Source organism: Phaseolus vulgaris, chromosome 4, assembly GCF_000499845.2.
Source record: "Phaseolus vulgaris cultivar G19833 chromosome 4, P. vulgaris v2.0, whole genome shotgun sequence".
Taxonomy (NCBI): Eukaryota; Viridiplantae; Streptophyta; class Magnoliopsida; order Fabales; family Fabaceae; genus Phaseolus; species Phaseolus vulgaris.
In genome coordinates this window covers 24,296,708-24,322,349 of record NC_023756.2, presented here as the reverse complement: position 1 = coordinate 24,322,349, position 25,642 = coordinate 24,296,708, and the positions used below count along the sequence as shown (strand labels likewise).

Sequence of the window (25,642 nt, the reverse complement as noted above, 5' to 3'; positions counted from 1 at the left end):
TCTTGATTTACCTGAAGAATATGGAGTTCATCATACTTTTAATGTTGTGGACTTAATTCCTTTTGTAGGAAGTAATGAAGAAGAAGAAGTAGCAGCATTGGATTTGAGGACAAATCCTTTTCAAGAGGGAGGGGATGATGGAAGAAGCCCAAGGACAAGTCCAAGTGCAAGCCCAACAAAGAGAAGATTCGGGCCTACCACTAGAGCCATGGCCAAGAAGGATAAAAAAGATTGGAATACTACTACTGATGGCAGAAAAACCTTCTTGTACATGTTTAAAAAGCCATAAACTCTAGTGTAGAAGTAGGATTTAATTTTGTTAAAGTAGAATAAGAATTTTTACTTGTAATTTCTTTTTAGGTGAAATTTGGTACCTAAAAACCAACCTTGGTTAAATTAGGGTTCTTTGAACACCTAAATTAACAAAGGCCAGTTATGACAAAGCCTTGGAGAAGAGAGCACATGTTCCATGTGCTTAAAGCTTTCCATCACATGCTCCATATGCTAAGTCTCAAATTAGGCGCCAAATGCAACACATTTGATTTACCTTGTATTTCATTTGTATTTGACTCTTCCAATTTTAGCCCTCCAATCCTATATAAGGAGGTGCTTGGGTCATGAAATAGCAAGATTATTCTAGAGCAAATTGCTGCTAAAATTGTGCCAATTTTGCTCCTTGTCTCCTACCTCACTAGGATAGACATTTTAATCTTCATTCTTCATCTTTGCCAAGTGAGATGGCCTCACCACTCACTCTCCACACCTAGCATGCACCTTCAAGGAGTCCACCACTCTTCATGAGTTCCTTGCTCGTCTTCTTCCATGGATGCTTCCGCCAATTCCACCAAAGAAAAGCTACGGTTGAAGGCACACCTTCATCACCTTTTATGCACATCACAGATGGTTTCTCCCTTTTGCATTCTAAAGAGTTCATACTCTTGAACCATAGCATGTTTTCTAGCTCACTTGACATCGTTTGTTCCTTCATGTGTGACTTATAGGATGTTCCACATTTCCTTTCAAGAGCTACACTGTGAAACCATGGAAAATTCATCACAACTCAAAGTAAAGGTTATTATATTCTTGGCAATCCAATCAAACTTGGCTCTTTTACTTTCAGCCTCAATCCACTCAGATGAAGGTTTATCAATTAAAACCTCATCTCTTTTGACTTGAGGTATAAAGGGACCATTTTCAATTGTTTCCCAAATACCCTTATCAGTTGAATGCATAAAGATTTCCATTCTCACCTTCCAAAACTGGTAATTAACCCCACAAAATAGTGGTGGCCTGTTTATGGAAGCACCTTCCCTAAAAGGCATTTTGTCAGCCATCAAAAAAATTTTCAGTAAAACAAAAACATGAACTTGAGTATTTTTCAAGAACCTAGCTCTTGATGCCAATTGTAAGAATAGATGGATTAAACAAGAGGGGGGTGAATTATTTTATGAAAGATTTTCGCAAAGACTTGATTTAGAATTAATATTTATCAAACAATCCAGATAAGCAATTAAGGGAGGCAATTAAACAATCAAATAGAAACTGTTTTCAGAATTTAATCGGTTAAAATTGTGTTTAAATTGGTTATTTATACCAGCAGTAGAAATATAATTATCAAACAGTTGCAAGGTGAGAGAGATAAAGAGATTCACACAGTAGGAGTTATACTGGTTCACTCAACCTTTAGCTACATCCAGTTCTCATAATAACCTCTGAGTTTCACTAGTAATCAAAACCAGATTACAACAACACACCACAAAGAGGTGACCTTGAAATCCACAAGATCTACTCACCCTCTTTGCAATACCAAACACCTCTAGACAGAAGTACTATTACAAGAATCTACACAAGGATAGAAAACACCTGAATTCGCACAATACAGGAAACCCTGTGATCAGATCTTGTTACCACATCAAAGCTGGAACAACAATCTTGCACTTTGAAAAAATCCTTTCAAAACACAAATCTCTTTCTTTATCTCAAATCTGTATCAATACTTGTTATATTTTTTGTTGTTTTTGCTTTGAAAGAAGGGCTATATTTATAGCACTTGAAATGTAGTCGTTTAAGGCACTTTTAATCAAGTGAATCAGTTAAAACAAGTTTTCAAAAAGTTATTGTGAAAACATACATTTAACCGGTTGAATGAGTCAGGCAATTGCATAACTAATTCAAAAAGCAGTTTCAAAACCTTAAGCCAGCTAAGTGACAAATATCTTATTATTTCGATAAATCAACCGGTTGTTTTCCCTTTGCTTGGAAAAAAACACTTTGTTTCTTTTAAAACTGTTTGATCAAGCTTTGTGTAGGATTAAGAACTAATCTTAACAAAGATTCTGAACAATCTAATCTAAACTCAAACCAAAGAGTGGCATATCTTCAAGCTCCATGTGGATTTGAAACATCAAAGCTCCCATGTTCAACAACCCTACCTTCTATAACATGTGAAATGGTGCGGCATTGACCAATGTCAACACCTAGCCGCACCGTATTTTGTGTCTTCCCATTCTACCCTTTTTTCTTCTCTTCCAAGGCTCCTAAATCTATAAATAAGGAGGCCTGCCTCATGTATTGACAAGTTGAAATTAGAGTAAAGAAATTTTGCACAGTTTTTGTGTGATTTGTGAGTGAGTGAATCTCCTCCTAAATTGGTCTTATCTTGTGATAAATGAGCTCTCAAGTGGCGGCCTTCCATGCACTCTTCTTGGTGATTCCATCCCATCAAGTGGCGTGTCTCATCCTAACTTCACTTCCATGAGTTCTTCTTTCATATTCTCTTCCATTAATCCATTCCATTTTGATTGTGTCAATTCGGTTTTCTATTCTTGTTATTTGTTTTGTTTCCTTGCTTACAATTTGGTCCATGTTCTTGTTCATCTAGTGTTTGTTAAATTTTTGCACCATATTTGTCATCATTCTCGCCATTGAATTGTGTTTTTCCTTTGCATCTGTGAAATGAACCTTCACATCTACTTAACCACTTGTTAAGTTAATGTCCAGTTGGGATTTTCCTTAAGTTCTAACCTATAATTGTCTTAAAATCCAAATCTAAGTAAAGTCTCACCATACAAATGAACAATCCTAAAATCAACTCACATCATATTATTTTGAATATGAAAGATATAATTGTTATTGTTTAAATTTGTTGTGATATTATTGTGAAGATGAAAGATATAATTGTTTTTGTTTAAATCTGTTATTGTATTGGACAAAGTGCTCAAGTGCTCGGGACCTCGACTCACGGGTGTGAGTGTGGTCAGCTCAACTATTGGGCCATGAGCCCATCCCATCTTCATTGGTAAGCCTGGTGATGGAAAAGGCTCAAGCACCACTTCCATTGAAAGCCCACCAACATGTCATATTAGGCCAATCACTAGGGTCATGGCGAGGAAGCTTCAAGAGGATTGGGACACTACCACTAATGGCAAAGAGACCTACCTACACATGCTCAAAGACGCCATAGTCCCTAGTGTAGAATAGCATTTAAAATTCTTGTCAAAATTAGCATAGAATATTTATTTTGTAATTTCGTTAAAAATGACAATTGGTACCTAAAATATCAACCTAAGTTTAATTAGAGTTTCTTAAACTCTTAATTAAACTTAGGCCGGTCCAAGCTAGCCCAAATTGGAGCGTAAGTTCTAGAATTCATTGCACATGCTAGATTCTAGAACATACCTCCCATGTGCTCAAACTTTAGGCGCCACTTTTCATTTTAGATTAGCTTTGAATTTCCCTCTCTTTTTGCCTTGTGTAAACCGACCTCCAATGCTATTTAAGGAGTGCCTTGGCTCTTGATTTTGGAAGATTAATATACTTAGAGAATTGCTGCCAAATTTGAGCCAATTTCACTTCTTGTCTAGAAACCTCTCAAGGTTAGACTATTGATCTTCAATTCTCACCTTACCAAAGAGAGATGGCCTCACCACTCTCAATCCTACCTAGCATGCACCTCCAAGGCCACCACACCTCTTAGGAGGTCCTTGTTCATCATCCTCCATTGTGCTTCCGCCAATCACCAACAAAATCTCCAAATCATGAAGACACTTCTCCATCACCTAGGAAGGATAATTTAAATAAAAGAAAATAAGAAGTTAGTCACGTGTTAAAATAAAGTTATTAGTTAAACATATACGCTAAGCTGTTAAAATATGATACACGTTAATATACACAGAGTTGTTATTTATGTAAATATATGCACAAAGTTGTTAGTCAAAGATATTGTCATATTTATTATATGGTGAGCACCCGAGAATAAGGGTGCACGAGATTCCCTTCTACAGTTAGCACCGTGAGTAAAGGTGCAAGTAAGCAGAATATAGTTTGTTATGCTGTCAGTTGAGATTATATTCTCCTGAGAAAGTTTTTAAAGAGATAAGTTATAAAAAGGGGTTAAGACCCTCGGTAAAGGTATGCAATTTTTGAATACTTATCTTTGTTTCGTATGCTCTCACTGACTTGATCGTCGGAGTGTGATCAACAAGTAGAGCCTCCTCTATCCCAACGGAGCCACGTTCCAGCGCAACGAGAAGAAGCAGACATCTCGGTGAGGATAGGTAGGTTGGAGGAGGAGCACCCCATCATAGTCAACAAGCGAAAAAAGTCAACTGGCGAGAACAATTATCATATTATTTTGAAGATAAAGAGATATTTTATCTTTTGTGATAATATGCAAGTTAGTTATATATTAATTAATACATGTTAGTTACATATTAATTAATAGTTGTTGAGAATAAAAGAGGAACACCCGGAAATAATGGTGCACAAGTTAAACAAAATGTTTTCCTGCTGTTAGCACCTGAAGATAAGTGGTGCCCATGAGCAGGTGGTTTTCTGTTATTATTTTATGCTTTCAGTAGAAATTATATTCCCGTAAGTGAAAGTTGTTAAACGAGTAAGCTATAAAAGGGGCTTGAGACCCCAGGTAAAGGTACGTTGTTTCTGAATAATAGACTGAAACTGAATACTTATCTTATTTTAGTAAGCTCTCACTGACTTGATCGTCGGAGTGTGATCAACAGGTAGAGCCCATCTGTCCCAACAAAGCCACATTCCAGTGCAGCGAGAAGATGCATAACAGAATCTAGAGAGGTTAGAAGCGGAGCTTTCCACTTAGATCAACTGACGAGAAAGTCAACCAGTGAGAACAAGAATTATTATTGTGTCTCGTGATCTTATTAAGAATTCATCAATTATACCACTGATCTTTCTTAAGTTTATCAGTTTATCAAACTTTATTTGTGATTACTTCCTTTATTAAAATTTTTGTTATTATGTTTTCAATTCTTAATTTTTTATTTTAATTGATTCCAATCCCTAACTTTAAATTCATAATTTTTGTGTTAATTTTATTTTGAATCTTATCACTAATAATATAATGTACCAGACACTCCTCGGACCTCGACGTTGACCACAGTCATGGTGGGTCCACGAGGAGGACGGGCCAGTGTCTCGCGAGGCACGTAAGTCAAGGTAGCTGAGGTGTAGGCAGCATCGGGGTGAAGGGCGGGGAGGCCTCGGACCTCGGTGACTCAAACAGTAAAGATGGGCCGAAAAAGGTGGTTTCCAGGCCACACTCTAGTTATCAGTAAGGGAGAGGCCTAGATCACGTGGGGTCCATGCATGGGGTGTGGATGACGCGGTAGGATGTAACACAAACAAAGAGACACTGGGAAAGAGACGACCCATAAGGGTCACGTTCCAAGGGTGATCTGCATGCATGGAACGTGAACAACTAGGGCACTCCCTGGGCGGATGGCCCCAGAGATTGGGTGCATGAGTTGGGGCCCAAGTGGTCATCCCGTGAGAGGTTGCACTCCAGTAAGGGAGTCTTACGCGCTAGATGGCTCTAAGAGTGGGTGATAGTGACGCTAAGGCACACCTACAGTAAGCCTAATTATAGTTAGCGAAAGGGGTGGGAAACCCTAGAGTATATAAAGGGTAACAACAAACATAATAAGGTACGCAATTCTAACGCGAAGTAATACACAGAGAGAATACACACACAAAGCTCTCAAAGTTAAGAGCGTTTTGGTGTTTCATAGCCCTAAGTTTTACTTGAGCGTCGAAGTGCAAACGGCCGCGAGGGCGTCCTTTGTCTTTGTGTTTTCAGGTGATTCAATAGGAGGAAAAACACGTACGGACGTAGGGGTTCTTGGACGCGAGATTGTCGTAAACGCACGAAAACGTTTAGGGTCAACCGAAAGAAACATATGTAATAAGATCTTTGTGTTAATTTTTTATCCGATCGGTCATCGGTCGTAGATGACGTCAGCAGCAGAGAACCACGTGGACCACTCGCAGGGTGACACGTGGACCAGGTGACAGAGAGACCAGGGAGGCGATCGCCAAGAGCGGTGATCGGGGTCAGTAACCAGGGGACCATCGGCAGATCAGGCGGCAGAGAGGTCAAGAGACAGATCATCCAGAATGGTGATCGGTGGTCAGCAGCCAAATGGCCACCAACAGACCAGTTCTCAGACTAACGCCTGGGGGCAGAACGCGAGAAACAAATAAGCACTGATCAGTCATCGGGTGCATTGTCATCAGGGTCTCGTGTTATACGCAATTAAACTGGGACTGAGGTTCCCAGCGAGAGCGTTACGCATAGACCTCGCATGAGCACATCTCAGGGAATCATGCACGAGAGTGGCCTGAGGGAACTAGTAAACCAGTCAGTGATCGGTGATTCCCTCAACCCATTACGTGCGTGGCCCCGTGAAGGGTAAGCTGTATACGCAGGGAGCAACGTTTGGTGAGTGTGCCTAGACCAGCCACACCTGACGTTCTCCAAAGAGTGTGCGGTTTACCCGGGTGAGAGAAATATCCTAAGTTACTCCGCAAGGGCGTAACTTAGGCACACAAAGAGAAGCGCTAGAGCCCTTCCAGTAAGTGACACGTGTGTGGTTAGATGTGAGTTGCAGGCCTCCACGTGTCATCATCTGAGAGGGGTGCGGTCCAGACAAAAGTGCACTCCGTACCACTAAGGGTACAGACAGGCGCAGCCAAGCGCAGAGACGCGCAGACATGCACAGACTCTCACGCTCTCACTACTGATTCTGCAGGTACACTGTCTCTGAAAAGCATAACAGGGTTCTGACACATGCCAGAAAAGCATAACAGAATTCTGTTATGCCCAGAAACAGAGAGAGAAACATAAAAGAGGGAATCAGGGAGAGATGAGGGATACGAGAAAAAAGAGAGCAAGAGTTTTTCACACACACTGCTAGTTTTCTCATCTTTGGTGGTTCTGTGGACTAACTTGATCGTCGGAGTGCAAACGGCCGCTAGAGGCGTCGTCTGTGTGTTTTGCAGGTCACATTTGGAGCACCAAGAGAAGGTTCTGAGGGTGATTCTGCAGAAGACGCAGAGCAGAGAGTGCTACGAAGCGATTCCTCCACGTTCGAGTTGCCGGCAGGATCATTTGGCGCCCACCGTGGGGCCCGAGTGAATCGTGGTCCCATATACACCACAGTTTTGAAGCTTACCAGAGTTTTGAATCGTGGTCCCAACTTCTTTGATAAGGAAAGATGCCAAGGAACAGACAACCATCACCTGCGCCATCTGCTGACGAAGGAGCTGTGACAATGGCGCAGGTCCTGGAGATGGTGCGCACGCTGCAAGATAACGTTGCGGCGTCAAAAGCTGAACAAGAAAGGATGCAGACGGAGTTGGCTGCGTCGCAAAGTAGGAACGACGAGCTGAATCGCGTCAACGAAGAGTTGAGAAGGACGTTGCAGGCACAGAGGGAACACGTGGTGGACAAAAGGATGGCTAGGCAGCCGTCACCACCAAGAGCGTTCCCCATGCCATTCTCCCCTGAAATCATGGGAACCATGGTGCCTCCCAACCTGGTGGGGGTAAAAGCGTCGTTCAAGGGGGTAGAAGACCCGGAGGCGCATCTAACGGCATTCCACACCCAGATGATGTTGTCTGGAGGCTCAGATGCTGTGTACTGCAAAATGTTCATGAGCACATTGAGCGGAATCGCCATGGAGTGGTTCGTGAGTTTACCAGAAGGGCATATCACGTCAACAAAGCACCTGCAGTGGTGTCATACGACTTGTTCGACGTGCGTTAGTACTAGGGTGAGTCGCTGAAAGACTACCTCAACCGCTTTGGAGCACAAGTGGTTAGACTGCCCAGCAAAGATGAAGATATGCTGGTGCACGCATTTAAGAAGGGAGTGCTGCCTGGCCCCTTCAGCGAGTCTCTCATCAGGAACCATCCCAGCACCTTTGCAGACATCCGACGACGTGCGGTGGCGCACATAGTGGCAGAAACAGAGGTTTCTGAGAAGAGGGGAAGTGCTGCACCACCGAGACCGCGTGGTGGACCAGGAAAACCACAGCAAGCAAGGGTGCATGAAGCCAAGGAGGGGAAAAAGGTGCGGGAAAAACCTCCTCCCTATGCACCAGGCAAAGAGCAGAGCAGGGGGCGTGCAAGGGAGAATAACGCACCCCCAAGATACAACTTCATGGTGGGATTGGCGGACCTCATCGCCCTTCCCGCTGTAGCAGCAAGACTACGAGTACCGGAGAAAACTGATAAGGTACTGGGTAGAAAGAAGAACGAGTAGTGTGAGTTTCACCAGGCCTTTGGCCATACACTTCACTCCTGTTTAGCGTTGGGGCACCAACTGGCGGAGTTGGTGAAGTCTGGCTTCCTAGCAGATTACCTGCGTGAGCCGCAAGGTGATCGCGCGTCAGGATCCCAGACTGGAGAACAGCAGCATGAAGTCCCTGTGCACGGGGAAGTGCAAACCATCGCAGAAGGCTTCTCTGGTGGGGGATGCACAGCGTCACAAAGAAGGAGATACACTCGATCGGTGATGGCGGTAGATGCGGTGAATGAGAGTCATTACCCTGAAGTAGACATTATCTTCAGGAAAGCTGATCTACGGGACATTGTCCTGCACGACAACGACCCTGTGGTCATTTCTCTCATCACAGCGGGAAGACGAGTGCACAGAGTACTCGTAGATCAAGGGAGCTCGGCAGACGTCATGTTCTGGCCAACATTCAACAAGTTACAGTTGTCCCCTGATCAGCTGAGGCCATATATCGGGTGTCTCTACGGTTTTGCAGGAGATCAGGTAGAGGTGCGGGGATACATTGAGCTGAGGACAACGTTCACTGACGGAACGACAGCCCGCACTGAAAAGATAAAGTACCTGGTGGTGAACGCCCCTTCTGCGTACAACATTTTGTTGGGTAGGCCAACACTCAATAGGTTGGGCGCAATACCATCAACGAGGCACATGAAGTTGAAACTGCCGTCGATGGAGGGAAACGTGATAACCATCAAGTCGGATCAGGCTGAGGCAAGACGCTGTTATGAGAACAGCCTGAAGCAGAAGAGAAGTGTTTGCCACGTCACCACGAAACCACCACCAGGTTCGCGCGGAGAGCGATCGGTGGTTAGGGAGACACAGGGCGCTCAGAGGATGGAGAATGCTGCGGTGGGGGGCTCCCAGGTAGCCCAAGTTGAAGAAGAAGAGGAAGACGTCATCGCTCCTCGCGAGTCAGGGATCGCGAGGGCGGTCATCGCCAGTGAGAGAAGGCCCCACCCAGCTGAAGGATGGGTCGAAGTGGACATCGGGGGGAAAAAATTCAAATTAGGGGAATCCCTCGTTGAAGAAGAGTGAAGGCTGATCGTGGGTGTGATTGAGAAGCACATGAATGCCTTCGCATGGTCAGCATCCGACATGCCAGGAATCGACCCCGATTTCCTTTGCCATCGTCTGTCGATGGATCCCAAGGTTCGACCTGTGCGACAAAGGCGAAGAAAATTCAACGAAGAGAAGAGGAAGGTGATCCACGACGAAGCGCAGAAGCTCCTTGCTGCAGGGCACATCAGAGAGATCCAGTACCCCGAGTGGCTAGCGAATGTGGTGCTGGTTCAGAAGGCAAGCGGCAAGTGGAGAATGTGCGTGGACTTCACTGACCTCAACAAGGCATGCCCCAAGGATTCTTACCCTTTACCCAGTATAGATGCCCTAGTTGATAGCGCATCGGGGGGAAAGCTACTCAGCTTTTTGGATGCTTTTTCAGGGTACAACCAGATCAGGATGCACCCCATGGATGAGTGCAAGACCGTGTTTATGACAGAACGGTCTTGCTACTGCTACAAGGTCATGCCATTCGGGTTAAAGAACGCGGGGGCTACCTATCAGCGGCTCATGGATAGGGTACTCTCGCCCATGCTGGGAAGGAACGTACATGCCTATGTAGATGACATGGTGGTTACGTCCCAAGAGAAGAAACATCATGCAGCTGATCTGGAAGAGCTATTCACCACCATTGCCAAGTACAGGCTGAAGCTCAACCCTGAGAAATGTATCTTTGGTGTGGAGGCTGGGGAGTTCTTGGGCTTCCTCTTAACAGAGCGGGGAACCGAAGCTAACCCCGAGAAGTGTTCGGCAATCGTGGCAATGAGAAGCCCAACGACGGTGAAGGAGGTGCAACAACTCACCGGGCGCTTGGCAGCTTTGTCCCGGTTTATGTCCGCTGGAGGGGAGAAGGGTCATCCATACTTCCAGTGTCTTAAACGCAACAGCAGATTCCTCTGGACACAGGAGTGCGAGGAGGCCTTCATCAAGCTAAAGGAGTATCTGGCGAGCCCACCAGTCTTGCGAAAACCCCAGGTAGGCATCCCTCTTCGTCTATATTTCGTTGTGACGGAGAGAGCAGTCAGCTCAGTCCTGGTGCAAGAGCAAGACCAGACCCAGAGGACTGTTTACTTCGTGAGTAAGGTGCTGCAAGGCCCTGAAACAAGGTACCAGGCCCTCGAGAAGGCTGCCCTGGCAGTGGTGTTTTCAGACAGAAGACTCAGGCATTACTTCCACAGCTTCACAGTGGTGGTGATGACTGATCTGCCTATCCAGAACGTGTTGAAGAAACCTGATGTAGCAGGCAGGATGGTCAAATGGGCGGTGGAATTATCAGAGTTTGACATCCAGTACGAGCCCCGAGGACCGATCAAGGGGCAGGCGTTCGCAGACTTTGTAGTCGAGTTGTCGTCGATCGCGACACCTGCAGAAGGATTAGATTTCCGATGGGTATTATCGGTGGACGATTCCTCTAATCAGCAGGGGAGTGGCGTTGGAGTCATTCTGGAAGGCCCAAACGGGGTACTGATCGAGCAGTCCCTCCGCTTTGCCTTCAAAGCTAGCAACAATCAGGCGGAGTATGAAGCCCTGATCGCAGGAATGTTGTTAGCAAGAGAAATGGGAGCAAGAAATCTGCTGGCCAAAAGCGACTCTTTGCTGGTCACCGGGCAGGTTACAGGGGAGTTCCAAGCAAAGGATCCCCAGATGGCAGCCTACCTGGAGTATGTACTGCTCCTGAAGACGTCCTTCACCGAATTCGAATTGGTACACGTGCCAAGAGAGAAAAATGCCAGAGCAGACCTGCTTGCCAAGCTGGCCAGCTCAGGCAAAGGGGGGAAGCAGAGGACTGTCATTCAGGAGACCTTGAAGGTACCGCGAGCGTTCGTGTCGGATAATCAGGTATTCCATGTGTGCAAATCAATGGAGCGTCTAACGATCGGTCATCGGTCGTTGACCCAAGAAACGCTGAGAGCACCGAGGGTGAGATCGCGACCGTCGAAGACCGATGAGTCGATGGAGGTCCATGCGGAGAAGGAACCCGACACCTGGATAACGCCATACCAGTTATACTTAGAAGATGGTGTACTCCCACTCGACGTGGCAGAGGCAAAAAGGATAAAGAGGAGTTCAAGTAAGTTTACTCTAATAGATGGAAACCTCTTTAGATTTGGATTTTCTCACCCTGTGCAGATCTGTGTGCACGGTGAGCAATGCACCAGACTCATGTCTGAGCTGCACGAGGGGGTGTGCGGAAGCCACGTAGGTGGTCGCGCTTTGGCAAGTAGAGTACTCCGCGCGGGGTACTACTGGCCAAAGCTGAAGGAAGATTGCATAAGGTTTGCTCAGCGATGCAAACAGTGTCAACTGCATGCAGACTGGCACAAGGCACCCCCTGAGGAGTTGAGGTCCATCCATAGCCCGTGGCCATTCCACACATGGGGAATCGACATCCTAGGACCTTTTCCCCTGGCGATAAGGCAGATGAAGTTTCTCATCGTGGCCATCGAGTACTTCACCAAGTGGGTGGAGGCAGAACCAGTCGCACACATCACCGCACAGAAAGTCGAGCACTTCGTCTGGAAGAACATCGTCTGCCGCTTTGGAATACCCAAGAGGTTGGTCTCCGACAATGGCACCCAGTTCACGAGTCATCAGCTGAGGAAGATGTGTGAGGAGTTAAAAATACACCAGGTTTTCGCTTCAGTGGAACACCCACAAACCAATGGGCAGGTGGAGTCAGCAAATCGAGTACTGCTCAGGGGGTTGAAGCGAAGACTAGACAAGGCCAAAGGAGGCTGGGCAGAGGAGGTCCCCAAAATTGTATGGTCTTATCATACCACCCCACAGTCCAACACCCATGAGACACCCTTCAGCCTTGTCTATGGGACAGACGCCATGATTCCCGTGGAGATACAGGAGAGCTCCCCCAGGTTCTTGAACTTCGTTGCTGAAGAGTCCAATGAAGAACGAAAGGTGAATCTAGACCTGCTGGACAAAGTGCGAGAAGAAGCCAGAGTCAGTGCTGAAGCCGTAAAGAGAAGAGTAGAGCGGAGGCACAACTCTAAAGTGAGGCCCAGGCGCTTCCAGGAAGGTGATCTGGTGATGAGAAAGGCGCATCATAATGACATGCAGAACAAGTTGTCCCCAAAGTGGACAGGCCCGTACAGAGTAGTGGAGACATTGGAGAACGGAGCCTATCGCCTAGAGACTTTGGAGGGAGGAGCAATCCCCAGAACGTGGAACGCCACCCATTTAAAATTTTATTTCAGTTAAAGTTGTACAGTAATGGCGTTCTCGCGCTAAAAGATACATGCTTTGTATGTGGTGGAAACAGTTGAACAGACAAGGGGGCACTCTTTTCCCTAAGGAGGGTTTTTAACGAGGCCACCCAATTAAAGAAAAAATTTCCAACATATCAAGTGTGCTCAAGTATTAAAGTTAAAGTCCTCCTTGCCCCAGGTGCAAGTGCAGGTGATTGGTTAGGCCCTACTTGCCCTAGGCGCAAGTACTGACACCGATCTAAGTCTTCCTCACCCCAGGTGTGAGCGCAAGCAGTTAAAGGTTCGAAAAGCCAGGGGAGCTAGTAAGACCAAGGGAGGGAAAGGAAAGGTTTTGACAAAATGTCCTTACCCGCTTGGCATGCACCAATATTGGCCCAGTAAAGCTCTTAGTCTGAAACCCTTCTCACCCCAGGAGTGAGGCAGGGAATGAACGACTCAACGCCCCGAAGGGTGATGACCTTGGGGAAAGTAAGAGGGGTTAGCGAGAAACACTTTTATTTCCCCAAAACAAGGCATCACCTCGAGCGATCGATGTCAAGGTTCTCTATGCACTTAGCGCTAGAGCGACAGAGAAGCTAGGTGAAGATCGAAGAACGATCACTGATGAGTCGTCAGTGATTGGTTAGTGGTGCAAAGCAGCGCACAAGAACTGTTAAACACAAGGCTAAGGGAGTAGCTAGTCGTGATCAAGTAGAGGCCAAGAACAAGGGGGGCAGATCGCGCTAAGCCTAAGCTGGTTAACACTTAGTCATGCGCAAAGTGAAAGACAAAGCTCAAGATCGCGCTAAGCCTAAGCTGATTAACACTTAGTCGTGCGCAAAGTGAAAGACAAAGCTCAAGATCGCGCTGAACCTAAGCTAGCTAACAGTTAGTCGCGTGCGTAAAGAAAGGTGAAACTTAAGAAAAAATACAAGAGAAGAAGCTCATACAAATTGAGAGTTTATCTTCATAACCAAGTTTTATACAAATTTTGAGTTCTAAGGAAAGTGGTGCTGAAGTGAAAATTTACAAGAAAGAGAAAAGTTTAAGGGGCAGGAGGGATGAGCTTTCCATCCACCACTTCGTGATAGATGCTGAACTGCGAGAGGTCCAGGTCTGGGAGAACGCATCTGATTTGCTCGAGTGCTAGCTCGAATCCATCAGTAAGGGCATCAGCACCCACGTTCATCAAATCAGCCTTCTCCGCCTCCAGTTTTTGCTTTGAGGCCTCCGCAGCATCTCTCTCAGTGGTAACGGCAGCAAGGGAGGAGGCAGCTTCAGACAGTTTGCCCACCACCTCCTCAAGTCTCTTCTCTCCAGCAGCAGCTGCTTCCTTGGTGGACTCGAGCTCCCCCACTAGTTGAGAATTCAGTTGGCGTAGGGAGGAGGTCTCGGCCCGTAGCTCCACCACCGCGCAGTCCAAAGAGCTAACAGTCTGCCCCCATCAAGATCTCCGTCTTGATGGTCTCTTGGACCTGCGCTAGGTACTCCTTCCTAGCTTTCTCCACCATGCCCCGCATCAGCTCTACAGACCCTTGGGCAGCTTCGAAGTCACTTCGCAGTGACTCCTTGTCGTGCTCAAGATCCTTCACCCTCTTCTCCAGGGCTAGTTGCTTGCGATGCTGGGTGGAAAACTCCAGAGAGAGCACTACCTGCTTGGCCAGGTGCATGTCCACCTCATCACCATTCCATTCGACGAGCTCCCGGTTGCTTATGAGCTGTCAAACCAGGGTGATGACCCTGCTGAAGTTCTCGTGACTGGCCCCAGAAGCGCTTGGGCGCGAGCTGGACCCACCACATTCAGCAGTGGCGGTAGAGATTGGCAGCAGTGGTGGTGGTGCACCCCCAGTTTGGGCAGAAGCACCCCCAGCAGGATGAGCAGATGGACCAGGTGATTGGCCTGCTGGGGGGAAGATGGCAGTTGAGAAGTTGGAGGCAACTGCTGGCATGGAGAAGGAAGGCAGGTGGGCTCTGAGGCAGGTTGAGCACAGGGAGGTGGGGGAGACCCTTCCTCTACTTCCACCACCTCGATCTCTCCAGGCTGGAGAGACGAAGCCCCCTCGACCACTGGCATCTTCCTCTGGCGGTGTACAAGAGGAGAGCCAGAACTTTCCTCTTCAGTCGAGGCAGCAGCAGCAGCAGCGAGTGAAGTAGAAGCCTTCACCAGTCTTTTTCTTTTCCTCCCTTGCTCGGGGCCTTCAGCTGGCGCGACCGAGAGAGGGGGGGCTGTAATGGGCTCAGTTGTAGAAGAGGAGGAGCCAGTGCCCTTGGTTCCCCGACGCTTGGCAAGCTCTAACAAGGCCAGCCTCCTGTCTTTCCCCGACATTGAGTCTGCATAGATGAGAAAATGAAGAGTTAGATGGCCAAGTTATGCAAGTAAGTCAAAAAACACATAAAAGCATGCATGAGAAGGTGCAGGTATCCTAAGAGGTGGAAGAAAAGCTACCTATATACTTCTTCAGGGCCACCACATCGAACTCATCTTTGATGAGTCGAGCAGAGTTGTACTTGGCCCCCAGGAGCAGCCCACATAGCTCGTGCTCGTAGGGGGCCATAGCTTCGAGGTCCCTGGATTTTTTGAATTCAACCCCAGGAACCCAGTAGAGGGGGTACCCCTCAAGTAGATTTGGACTTTGAGGGGTGGCAGATATCATGTAGAACCTGCCCTTCCAGTCTTTGAAGGATTGCTGGTATAGGCCCAGGAGCACCCGTCCAGCAACCCCGTTCAGGCTAACCCAGGACCTGTCCCCAGGGTTCTTCGCTTCGAAGAAGTAGAGGAACACGTCCACGGAGGCGTTGTGCCCGAAATAATTGCAGAGGATCTGAAATGCCCGGATGAAGGCCCAGGCATTGGGATGAAGTTGGCAAGGCACGACGTTCAACTCCATCATCAGCTCCTTTTCGAAGAAGGTGAAAGGGAGGCGCAGTTTCAACCTCTTGAAGATAGCGGAGTAGATGAAGACGAAGGGCACCCCATTGGTGGCCCTATCGTCCGCGCAGATGGGCATTCCTCGAGGAGGAATGCGGATTTGGATATTGAAGTCATTCTCCCTGTCGATGGCGCAGGAAGGCTCATCAGGATTGTGGCTCAGCAGGGACGTGAGGTGGCCCTGGGGCAGTAGAGTGGAGGTTTCAGCGAGCAACGCCAGGGGGGCCCAATCGTAGACCCTGGCATTGTCGTGGTAGGAGGTAGCCACAGGCGGTGGTGGAGCTGGCGCACTCGCGGAAGGCTGTGCACCAGAAGAAGGGGCAATAATACGCGCGGTTTGTTTCAAGCGAGCCATCGCGAGATAGCTGCAAATGGAAGAAAAACGAAAAGTCAGAATGAATGGAAGAAGAGGGAATGATGAATGTTTCGGTGAAAACAGAGGGGGGAAAGGAGAAAGAGATGCCCAGGTGAAGAGAGGAAGAAGAAGAAGCAGAAGTCAAAGCGAGAACGTGAAAAGAACCCTAGCACGGGTTCGAGAGAGGGAAATAGAGAAGATGAATGCATGATAACCAGAAAGATAAATGCAATCGGTAAAGATGATCTAAATAGACCCAGGAAGAAGAAAAACCATACCTTTGGATGATCGCAAGAGTTCTGGAAGCAGAAAATTTGAAGAAAGATAGGTGCGCAGGGGAAGAGTTTGCAGGGGGTCTGAGAGTCGATTGAAGAAGATGAAGTAACAGTGAAGGAGCGCGCCAATTTGAATAAGAGAAGCGCTAGCGACACACCACGCTGGCCGTCGATGGGGCCACGTGTCGCGAGATTAAGGAAGGAAGTTCAAACGTTAAAGAAGCCGCACGTGAGGTGGCACGTGATGCAGTCCCACTTGCCACGTGGACTGAGGGCGCGACCACTTAGTCTCTTCGCTGAGAACGAGTTCTCGACTCGAGACTGGGGGGCTTGTGATCCGATCGGTCATCGGTCGTAGATGACGTCAGCAGCAGAGAACCACGTGGACCACTCGCAGGGTGACACGTGGACCAGGTGACAGAGAGACCAGGGAGGCGATCGCCAAGAGCGGTGATCGGGGTCAGTAACCAGGGGACCATCGGCAGATCAGGCGGCAGAGAGGTCAGGGGACAGATCATCCAAAATGGTGATCGGTGGTCAGCAGCCAAATGGCCACCAACATACCAGTTCTCAGACTAACGCCTGGGGGCAGAACGCGAGAAACAAATAAGCACTGATCAGTCATCGGGTGCATTGTCATCAGGGTCTCGTGTTACACGCAGTTAAACTGGGACTGAGGTTCCCAGCGAGAGCGTTACGCATAGACCTCGCATGAGCACATCTCAGGGAATCATGCACGAGAGTGGCCTGAGGGAACTAGTAAACCAGTCAGTGATCGGTGATTCCCTCAACCCATTACGTGCGTGGCCCCGTGAAGGGTAAGCTGTATACGCAGGGAGCAACGTTTGGTGAGTGTGCCTAGACCAGCCACACCTGACGTTCTCCTAAGAGTGTGCGGTTTACCCGGGTGAGAGAAATATCCTAAGTTACTCCGCAAGGGCATAACTTAGGCACACAAAGAGAAGCGCTAGAGCCCTTCCAGTAAGTGACACGTATGTGGTTAGATGTGAGTTGCAGGCCTCCACGTGTCATCATCTGAGAGGGGTGCGGTCCAGACAAAAGTGCACTCCGTACCACTAAGGGTACAGACAGGCGCAGCCAAGCGCAGAGACGCGCAGACATGCACAGACTCTCACGCTCTCACTACTGATTCTGCAGGTACACTGTCTTTGAAAAGCATAACAGGGTTCTGACACATGCCAGAAAAGCATAACAGAATTCTGTTATGCCCAGAAACAGAGAGAGAGACATAAAAGAGGGAATCAGGGAGAGATGAGGGATATGAGAAAAAAGAGAGCAAGAGTTTTTCACACACACTGCTAGTTTTCTCATCTTTGGTGGTTCTGTGGACTAACTTGATCGTCGGAGTGCAAACGGCCGCTAGAGGCGCCGTCTGTGTGTTTTGCAGGTCACGTTTAGAGCACCAAGAGAAGGTTTTGAGGGTGATTCTGCAGAAGACGCAGTCGCGTAGACAGGGCAGAGAGTACTACGAAGCGATTCCTCCACGTTCGAGTTGCCGGCATGATCAATTTTATTTAGAATAAATTCCTAATGAGATTTCAAGGAACAAATTTTCTCTTTATAACTACTTTTTTATTCTAACAATGAACATTAATGTTTCAATCTATCTTATATTTATTAAAGTAACATTATTAGATCAATAATCATCGAACATGACAGTTTACTTTAAAACATGAAATTCCATCACAATTTTGTTATGCATGTTAAAAGATGAAATTGTATTTAAAATGTTGACTGACATGTGATTACTGCTTACCATATCAAAATAATATTTAATTATAATTTAGGTTATTTTTAAATGTTTTAAAAATACAAATAAACATGACACGACGCTTGTCTTTTATAGTTATTAATATAATTTTAAAATGTATTTAAATTTTAAAACACAGAATTAATATGAAAACCTGAAGCAGATAGTTTAAGGCAAAAAAAATATAATTAGTTAAATACATAATTAAGTCATATTGTTATACATTTTTTATGTTTAGTTATATGATGAAACAATAATAGAGAATAAAAGGGAAATAAATTATCTCTATCCAGAGAAAGACAGATGGATGGGTAGTTGGCATTGTAATGATTTTAGAATCTCTAACAGATTCAGTTCTTCTCCATGATTCTGTCCACGTGATCAGTTATCATTGGTCACTCTCATCACTACAAGAATCTATCACCGTCCAAAATAAACACAAAAGAAATAAAAAATAATCAAAACTTAATTTTTTTCATATATTAATTATTAATTGCATTAACTATATGCATGTAGTAAGATCATAAATTTTCTTATATATTGGGTCAGAGAGTTCCTTGTTTGCAAGCTTTCTTTTGTTTCACACCATTTTTTTTCATATCCAACCATATTCTTGGACAAGTTCTGATTTCCTCTTCTGCTTCCAGGGTCAGTTCCCAAATCCCAAATTTTACTCTTTTTTTATTTTCTTTTCTTCTTTATTTGGGCTTTTTGATTTTTGATTTTGGTCTTTCTGCAACTGGGTTTTGAGGATTTTGTCATTTTTTATGCATTATTTCTGCTTAGGTTTATTGGGCTTGATTTTCTCTGCAACCTTATCTGCTTCCAAGGTGAGTTCATGATTCATCATTTTGAGGTTTTCCTTTTGTTGATTCTGAAACAGTTCTCATTCTTTGAGTTCGTTGGATTCTTCCTTTGTTGCATCTCTCAGCTTTGATCACTGCATCGAATTTTCCCTGCCGAAGTTTGCCCTGTTTGAAGCTCCGAATATATCTGTTCATCTAGTAAGATCCTGTAATCCGAATTCTGCTAACGGATTTTGTGTTTTTCCTAGATCTGATTATATTTTTCAGCGGAAGGGCTCTTAAATCCTTTTTTACGTATTCGTAATGTTTCCACTTCCGACTTCTCTCTTTCTTAGATGGATTTTAAAAACCTAATTCAATACGAGAAAGGCGAACTTTCAAACCAAGATCATCATTTATGATGTTTTCTCCCAACTGGGTCAGCAAGGGTTTCTGCTTTCTCTATGTGCTTTTGCATTTATTGCATGAAGTGAAAAACTTGGATGAATTTCTAAATTCCCATTTCATCAATTTTTTTGTAGAAATAGTTATCCTTCAGGCAGGACTATCAATTGGATCCTTAAGGCCTTCTAGTGTTTTTTTTATCATATGGGATGGAAGAACTTATTTGGTTGTTCAAATCTCCAATTCTTGATAGTTTTTACCTAGAACAGTCGACTTTCACCCAGGATCATCGATTATAATGCTTTCTCCCAATTGGGTCATGGAGGTTTTCTGCTATGTTTCTGTTTTATTGTATGGTATCGAGGAACTTGGGTAGAATTTTAACTCCCCAAATAAATATATTTTGTACCAAAAAACAGTTAATTTTCACACAGGATCGTCAGTTATATCACCAGTTATATGTTTTCTCCCAATTGGGCTATCAAGGTATTCTAGTCTCCCAATATTGCAATGGATGGAAGAATTTAACTCTCTGTTTCAATTTCCCCTGTTGTTTTCTTCAGAAGCAGAGCTCTGTTTTTAACTGATCTTTGATCAAGGATGGCCATAAAGGCAATTGAGTTGTTGAAAGGAGGTGCAAACCATGAAGAGATAATGGAGGTTCTTGCAGCGGTGGCTGCAGATTTGGGAGATGTAATAGATGATGTGAACTCTTTGCAGGTAAAACCTCTAAAGGGAGCAATGACCAATGAGGTTTTTGAGGTAAATTGGCCAACCAAAAGTGATGGTCATCAGAGAAAGGTTCTGGTTCGATTATATGGTGAAGGTATTGAGGTTTTCTTCAACAGGGTTGATGAAATCCAAACCTTTGAGTCCATGTCAAAGCATGGACAGGGTCCACGCCTTCTTGGACGGTTCACCACTGGCAGAGTTGAGGAGTTCATTCATGCCAAAGTATGTAATTATCTTATTGTGTTTTCCTCTTCTGATTAGATAGTTTTAGGGTAAATCTCTGTTTTAATTCTTAACATTATTAGCACAGCACCAATTATTTTAGTGACGTTTTTATATAAACTTTATTTTGGTAATTGATTTTACAAGACACTGTTTAAGGGTAAATAGTACATATACATACAGTGTAAAAAGTGATATTCTAAATTTGCTAATTTTTACAATAATTGCTTCAAAAGTTATACTAATGATTTCTTATTGGTTGAAAGTATAATTATCATGTGCTATCTGAAAATTAACCTTATATTATTAGGTTCTTTGTAGATAAATTATCTGGGATAGTAATAGATAAGTGGATGCAATGACTGCATTTAAATTGATGGTTTCTGTGACTTGGAGAATATATACTTAAAATAAAGTCACTTTTGCTTTTCCAATGTCCTTTATTATTCCATTTAAAAAGTTTTTCTTTGGCCTTGGCTGTTAGCTTTTGTATTTTTTTCTCTTTTCCTTTGGACGAATGGAGGGTGTTAGCATTCCCTGTTAGTTATTTAGAATAAAAAAGAAGCATCTTTTGCATATTAAATTGAGTATTATTGAGTCAACGAGTGCTCCACGATACTTGCTTTCACATTCTTTTTGCTCCAAATTCCAACCACCCTAAATGATATTTCTTACTTTATCGATGAAGACTTATAAAAATTCTATTAAAGTAAAAGAGTTATAAATGAAAATCTTATTTTGTCCTTATCCTATCTTCTTTTGAGTCCATATGTTGACTATTAGTAAATATATATTTGTAATTTATGCAATCAGGCCTTTATTTGAAGACATCATTTACCTTTGTTTTTCCTTCTTCCGATTAATTAATTCAATAAACTCTTCTTGAATTTATTAAGTTCTCTATAAATTAATATTAAATTTTGAATCATTTAATTTCTTTAAATTCTCTTGCATATCTTTTCATAATTTTTAGTTTTAACTTTGTATAAGATAAATTTACCTTATCAAGAAGCCTATTTCATTTTTATGTTCTTATTTTTCTATTATATAAGTGCTTATTGAAGTTCAAACAGGCACGTCTAGGAAATTCAATGGAAAAATAAACAATATTTATAATTTTAGAAACTAAAATGAAGATCTAGCTGTTAATTCTTACATCAAAACCACGTGCTTTGGAGATAACTATATTTGCTACATAGTGTTATAATATAAAAGTGGCTGCAATGATTATATTCAAACTGATGCTTGTGAGAAGGAGAATAATTGCATGATGTAAAATCACTGTTTTTCCCTTTTCCGTTTTATTTTATTATTATATTCAATCAGTTTTCTCTGCATCGTTGGACATGGCCCTTCACTTTTCTATTTTATTCTCTTTTCCTTTGGATGAGTGGAGAGTCAACATATCTCTCAGATGAGGAGCTGCTTAATTTTGGCATCATAAACAACAGTGCTTTTTTGTAGTTTCCATGATAGAGATACAGAGATTTCTACCTGAAAAGGAAAAGCTGTCCCATTTAATAGCTAGGAAGATTTCTTTATCCACCCAGCTCAAAGATGGACACTTTGTATTATGTTTAAAGACTGAAAGACTTTATTTATATACAATGAAAAAGCAAAATTAGTAAGACAAAATGCTGTTGATTTTGAACAGTTCAATTAGAGGAGTTTTGGTGTAATTTTTTTGTGATTGTCTCATGACATAGATTATCTGTTAGTAAGTAACCTGATATAATCCAAATACCTGTAATACATTCCCCTTTATTTTCCTGTGGATTAAAATCAATTTAACAGACTAGGATAATTGTGTGTAACATGCTTTTTCTTTTCCTATTTTGGATTTTTAGACACTCTCAGCAGCGGACCTCCGTGACACTGAAATATCTGCTTTGGTAGCATCTAAGATGAGGGAGTTTCACAATCTTCACATGCATGGTACAAAGAAGGCTCAGCTTTGGCAGCGATTGAGGTAATAAAATAATAGATATCATGCTACTCTTCAAAAACATTTATATTGTTGTACACAATTATATAAGCCCTCTTTGTTCAACCAGGAAATGGCTTAGTCATGCCAAAAGTCTGTGCTCTCCAAAAGATATCAAGAAGTTTGGCCTGGATCATCTAGATGCTGAAATAAATATGCTTGTGGAGTTGCTATCGCAAGGATATCAAGAGATTGGTTTTTGTCACAATGATCTACAATATGGTAACATAATGATGGATGAAGATACAAGAACAATCACTTTAATTGTAAGCTATATATTGCTATATTTTAGTTATTTATTCTATTTTATTGGCTTTGTTGATGTTCTTTTTAAAACATTAATAGCAATGCAAGATATGAGCTACTTTCTCTCTATATTATCTTAATTTATATTCATAGTTGTGATGGATAAATTTATCTATATTGTTGAACTTTCACACTCTTATTTAGTCATCTTTAAAAGGTGTTCATCAAAAGTTATTGGCACAAGTATTATGACACTTGAGTTCCTTAACCAAGGTTTGATTGAGATTTGTTTTCCAACTTGCCCATGAAACTGGAGATACCACTTTACTCCAAAAATGTGCCAATCGAGTGAGGGATTAGTTCGGTGTCAAATAAAAAGTTCTAGATACCTCTTTTGGTAAAAATATACATATAAGAATTGTAACTGAATACCATGTCAAATATTGTTTTTTCATATTTCTTCTATCATATTTTTCTATAATGATGTATTCATTCCTATTGTTGTTTTTCAATGATACAGGACTACGAATATGCTAGTTACAACCCTATTGCATACGATCTAGCAAATCATTTCTGTGAAATGGTGGCAAACTATCACAGTGACCAGCCTCATGTTCTTGACTACACTAAATATCCCGGTAAGTTAATTGTTGATATATTTTACAGCCTCCATTACATTTTAGTGCTTCATTTGGTTCCCCAACTTTATGCGTATTTTATTCAGATTACTCTTCTGAGACTATAAATTGTATGACAGGTCTTGAGGAGCGTCAAAGGTTTGTTTATAATTATTTGAGTTCTGAAGGTTAGTCCACTAAAATTTTACTCCAACATACCACAAAAATACATATTATTGGAAGAGATCTGGATTTAGGTAACCGCTATTGATCTATTCCCAGCTGAAAGAATTAACTTTCTCTACAATTTGGTTGACCTTTGATATCACTCAATCTTTTTTAGTTTCTATACTTCGATTGTAATTAAAATAAATTGTAAAGGTTTTTTACCCTGAATATCCAATTTTATATTACTTCAGATCAGAAATTATTTCTTTTCTTAGAATTACTTCAAAAAGTCATATCTCAAATTATTTTTAATTGGTTGACATTTGTAAAATTCCTTAGATTAATGATTCAATTAAAAAAAAATCTTGGAATACAACAGGGAAAATCATGTTTGTCCTAAGTATGAATTGTAACAGCGTTTACACTATTGATCAGTCTGTCCTTGCAGATGTGGAGCATGCATTGCATGCATTTGTTTAACTTATTCGTAGGCACGATGCAAGTTCCCCTTATCTCTTCAACTTCAATGTGAATGTAATTTTAAGAATTGTTTTACTGACCAAGGATAACTCTCATTAAAGCTTTGAAAATCATGTTTCAAATACTGAAGTCATTTCAAAGACGATGCTTCTGAATTTCATACATGTTTACCAAATTTATTTGGAAATTTATACACAGGTAAGAAACCAAGCAACAGTGAAGTGGAACAACTACTTAATCTTGCAGAAAAATACACTCTTGCCAACCATCTATTTTGGGGCTTATGGGGACTTATTTCGGTATGCTATGCTTTTCCCTTTTTCGAAATATGTTTTCATCCTTTATCTAGAATTTCAGTTTAAATCTTTGTAAAAATATAGTCTCTAACTATGAACAAAATCCATGTCACTTTTGATAAATGAAGGGACTAAAGTGTATTCAAATTTTTTAGACGAAAAAATATATTACCCTTTTTATTCTTCTTTCTGGTTACACTTTGCTGCAGAGTTATGTCAACACAATTGACTTTGACTACAAGGAGTATGCAAGGCAGAGGTTTCAGCAGTACTGGTTGAAGAAGGCTACTCTATTGGAGTCACCTGGTATCATTTCTGAGTATGGAATGATAAATGGCTCACACCATTGACATGATTGCTTCGTATGTATTTAGTTTAGTTCTCTTGTATTGATTAATAATATAGATAGGCATGCTATGATGCATAAAATCTGTAAATACAAATAAGTATAATGTGTGATGGGCTTTTGCCATGTTAAAACAGTTATGTTAGTAATCCCTCCTTTTGGGATACGTTGATGAATGAAAGGAAATTTCCTAGTTGTGTTGTCATTTGCTAGAGATGAAGTGTTATGCAGTGAATGAAATTTTTGGTAATTATATAAATATGAAGAACAACCTATTTTTGCCACATAAGACTTAAAAGAGCAAACGAGAACTACAATTTATATATTTGGTCTTTTTTTTTATCATGTTTTGAATTGGATCTTGCGATTGTTTATCTTACAAAAAAACCTTTATAGCTATTATATTAGAACTAAATACAAAAGGACGAATCACTTAAAATAATGAAAACCTTATGTCAGAAAGTGTGAGAAATTATATAAAATTATTGATAACAACTAAATGACAGATGGTTATGGTCACAGTGATGTTCAGTTTTGTTCTTATGTTGTGTCATGTGACAATCCTACCCTTTACACACGTTTTAAATAAGACAACTTATTAACTACATTATTTGTTCATGATCTCTTCATTCACTACATAATGTAGAGTCTTCCCCTTATCAATAAACTGTTTTTCCATATCAAATTCACATACAAATTATTCAGTGGATTTATTATGAAATTGTGTGAAATTTATTATGTATGAATGTCATTATGTTTTACAAGCGTAAGAAATGGTCCTAAAGGATGTTTCTTCCTGTCCTATATTTTGCTTCCTGCCATAAAAAATGTGAATTGACAAAATAAACGTTGAATGTGAATTGACAAAATAAACGTTGAGAGGTTTTAAGAGCCCAAGCACAACGTCTCTTTCTTTGGCTTTTTCGTTGTCATTCTTTAGAGCAAGCAACGATAAGTATTCTAGGCGATTGGTGATTTTAGTGCTGGACATAAACAAACATGTGTACTTCCCAACGTCATTGCAGTGGTTAGTGAGTGGTTTTGAAAATTTTTGTTAGAGAAGAAAGATAAGGTTTTTTTTTTTTTTGTGGAATTGATAATATGTAATATTTATGGAAATGATAAATCTGGAATGAAATGGAAGAGTGCATGCATATTACA

At 42.6% G+C, this 25,642-nt stretch overlaps 1 protein-coding gene across 6 annotated transcripts; it reads left to right on the top strand.

Moving 5' to 3' along the window:
- The first annotated feature begins 18,706 nt into the window (after positions 1-18,706).
- Positions 18,707-24,674, top strand: LOC137837474 (probable choline kinase 1). 6 transcript variants are annotated; one of them, XM_068646464.1, is made up of 10 exons: positions 18,707-18,848; positions 18,987-19,030; positions 19,132-19,204; positions 19,954-20,344; positions 22,192-22,313; positions 22,399-22,594; positions 23,095-23,212; positions 23,332-23,379; positions 24,038-24,138; positions 24,345-24,674. In XM_068646464.1, exons 4-10 carry the CDS (start codon positions 19,991-19,993, stop codon positions 24,483-24,485), a joined length of 1,080 nt encoding a protein of 359 aa, XP_068502565.1. In that variant the 5' UTR covers positions 18,707-18,848; positions 18,987-19,030; positions 19,132-19,204; positions 19,954-19,990; the 3' UTR covers positions 24,486-24,674. The 6 variants fall into 6 exon arrangements, 3 of the variants coding, with proteins under 3 accessions (XP_068502565.1, XP_068502566.1, XP_068502567.1); XR_011085466.1 differs by having other exon boundaries at positions 18,711-18,848; positions 23,332-23,893; XM_068646465.1 differs by lacking the exon at positions 18,987-19,030 and having other exon boundaries at positions 19,084-19,204.
- Positions 24,675-25,642: the final 968 nt, after the last annotated feature.

Coding starts and splice junctions, on each gene's coding strand:
- LOC137837474 (XM_068646465.1), top strand. CDS start 19,991: ATGGCCATAAAGGCAATTGAGTTGTTGAAAGGAGGTGCAAACCATGAA. Junction 22,314..22,398: donor CAGCTTTGGCAGCGATTGAG/GTAATAAAATAA, acceptor TTGTTCAACCAG/GAAATGGCTTAGTCATGCCA. Junction 23,380..24,037: donor TAATTATTTGAGTTCTGAAG/GTTAGTCCACTA, acceptor ATTTATACACAG/GTAAGAAACCAAGCAACAGT.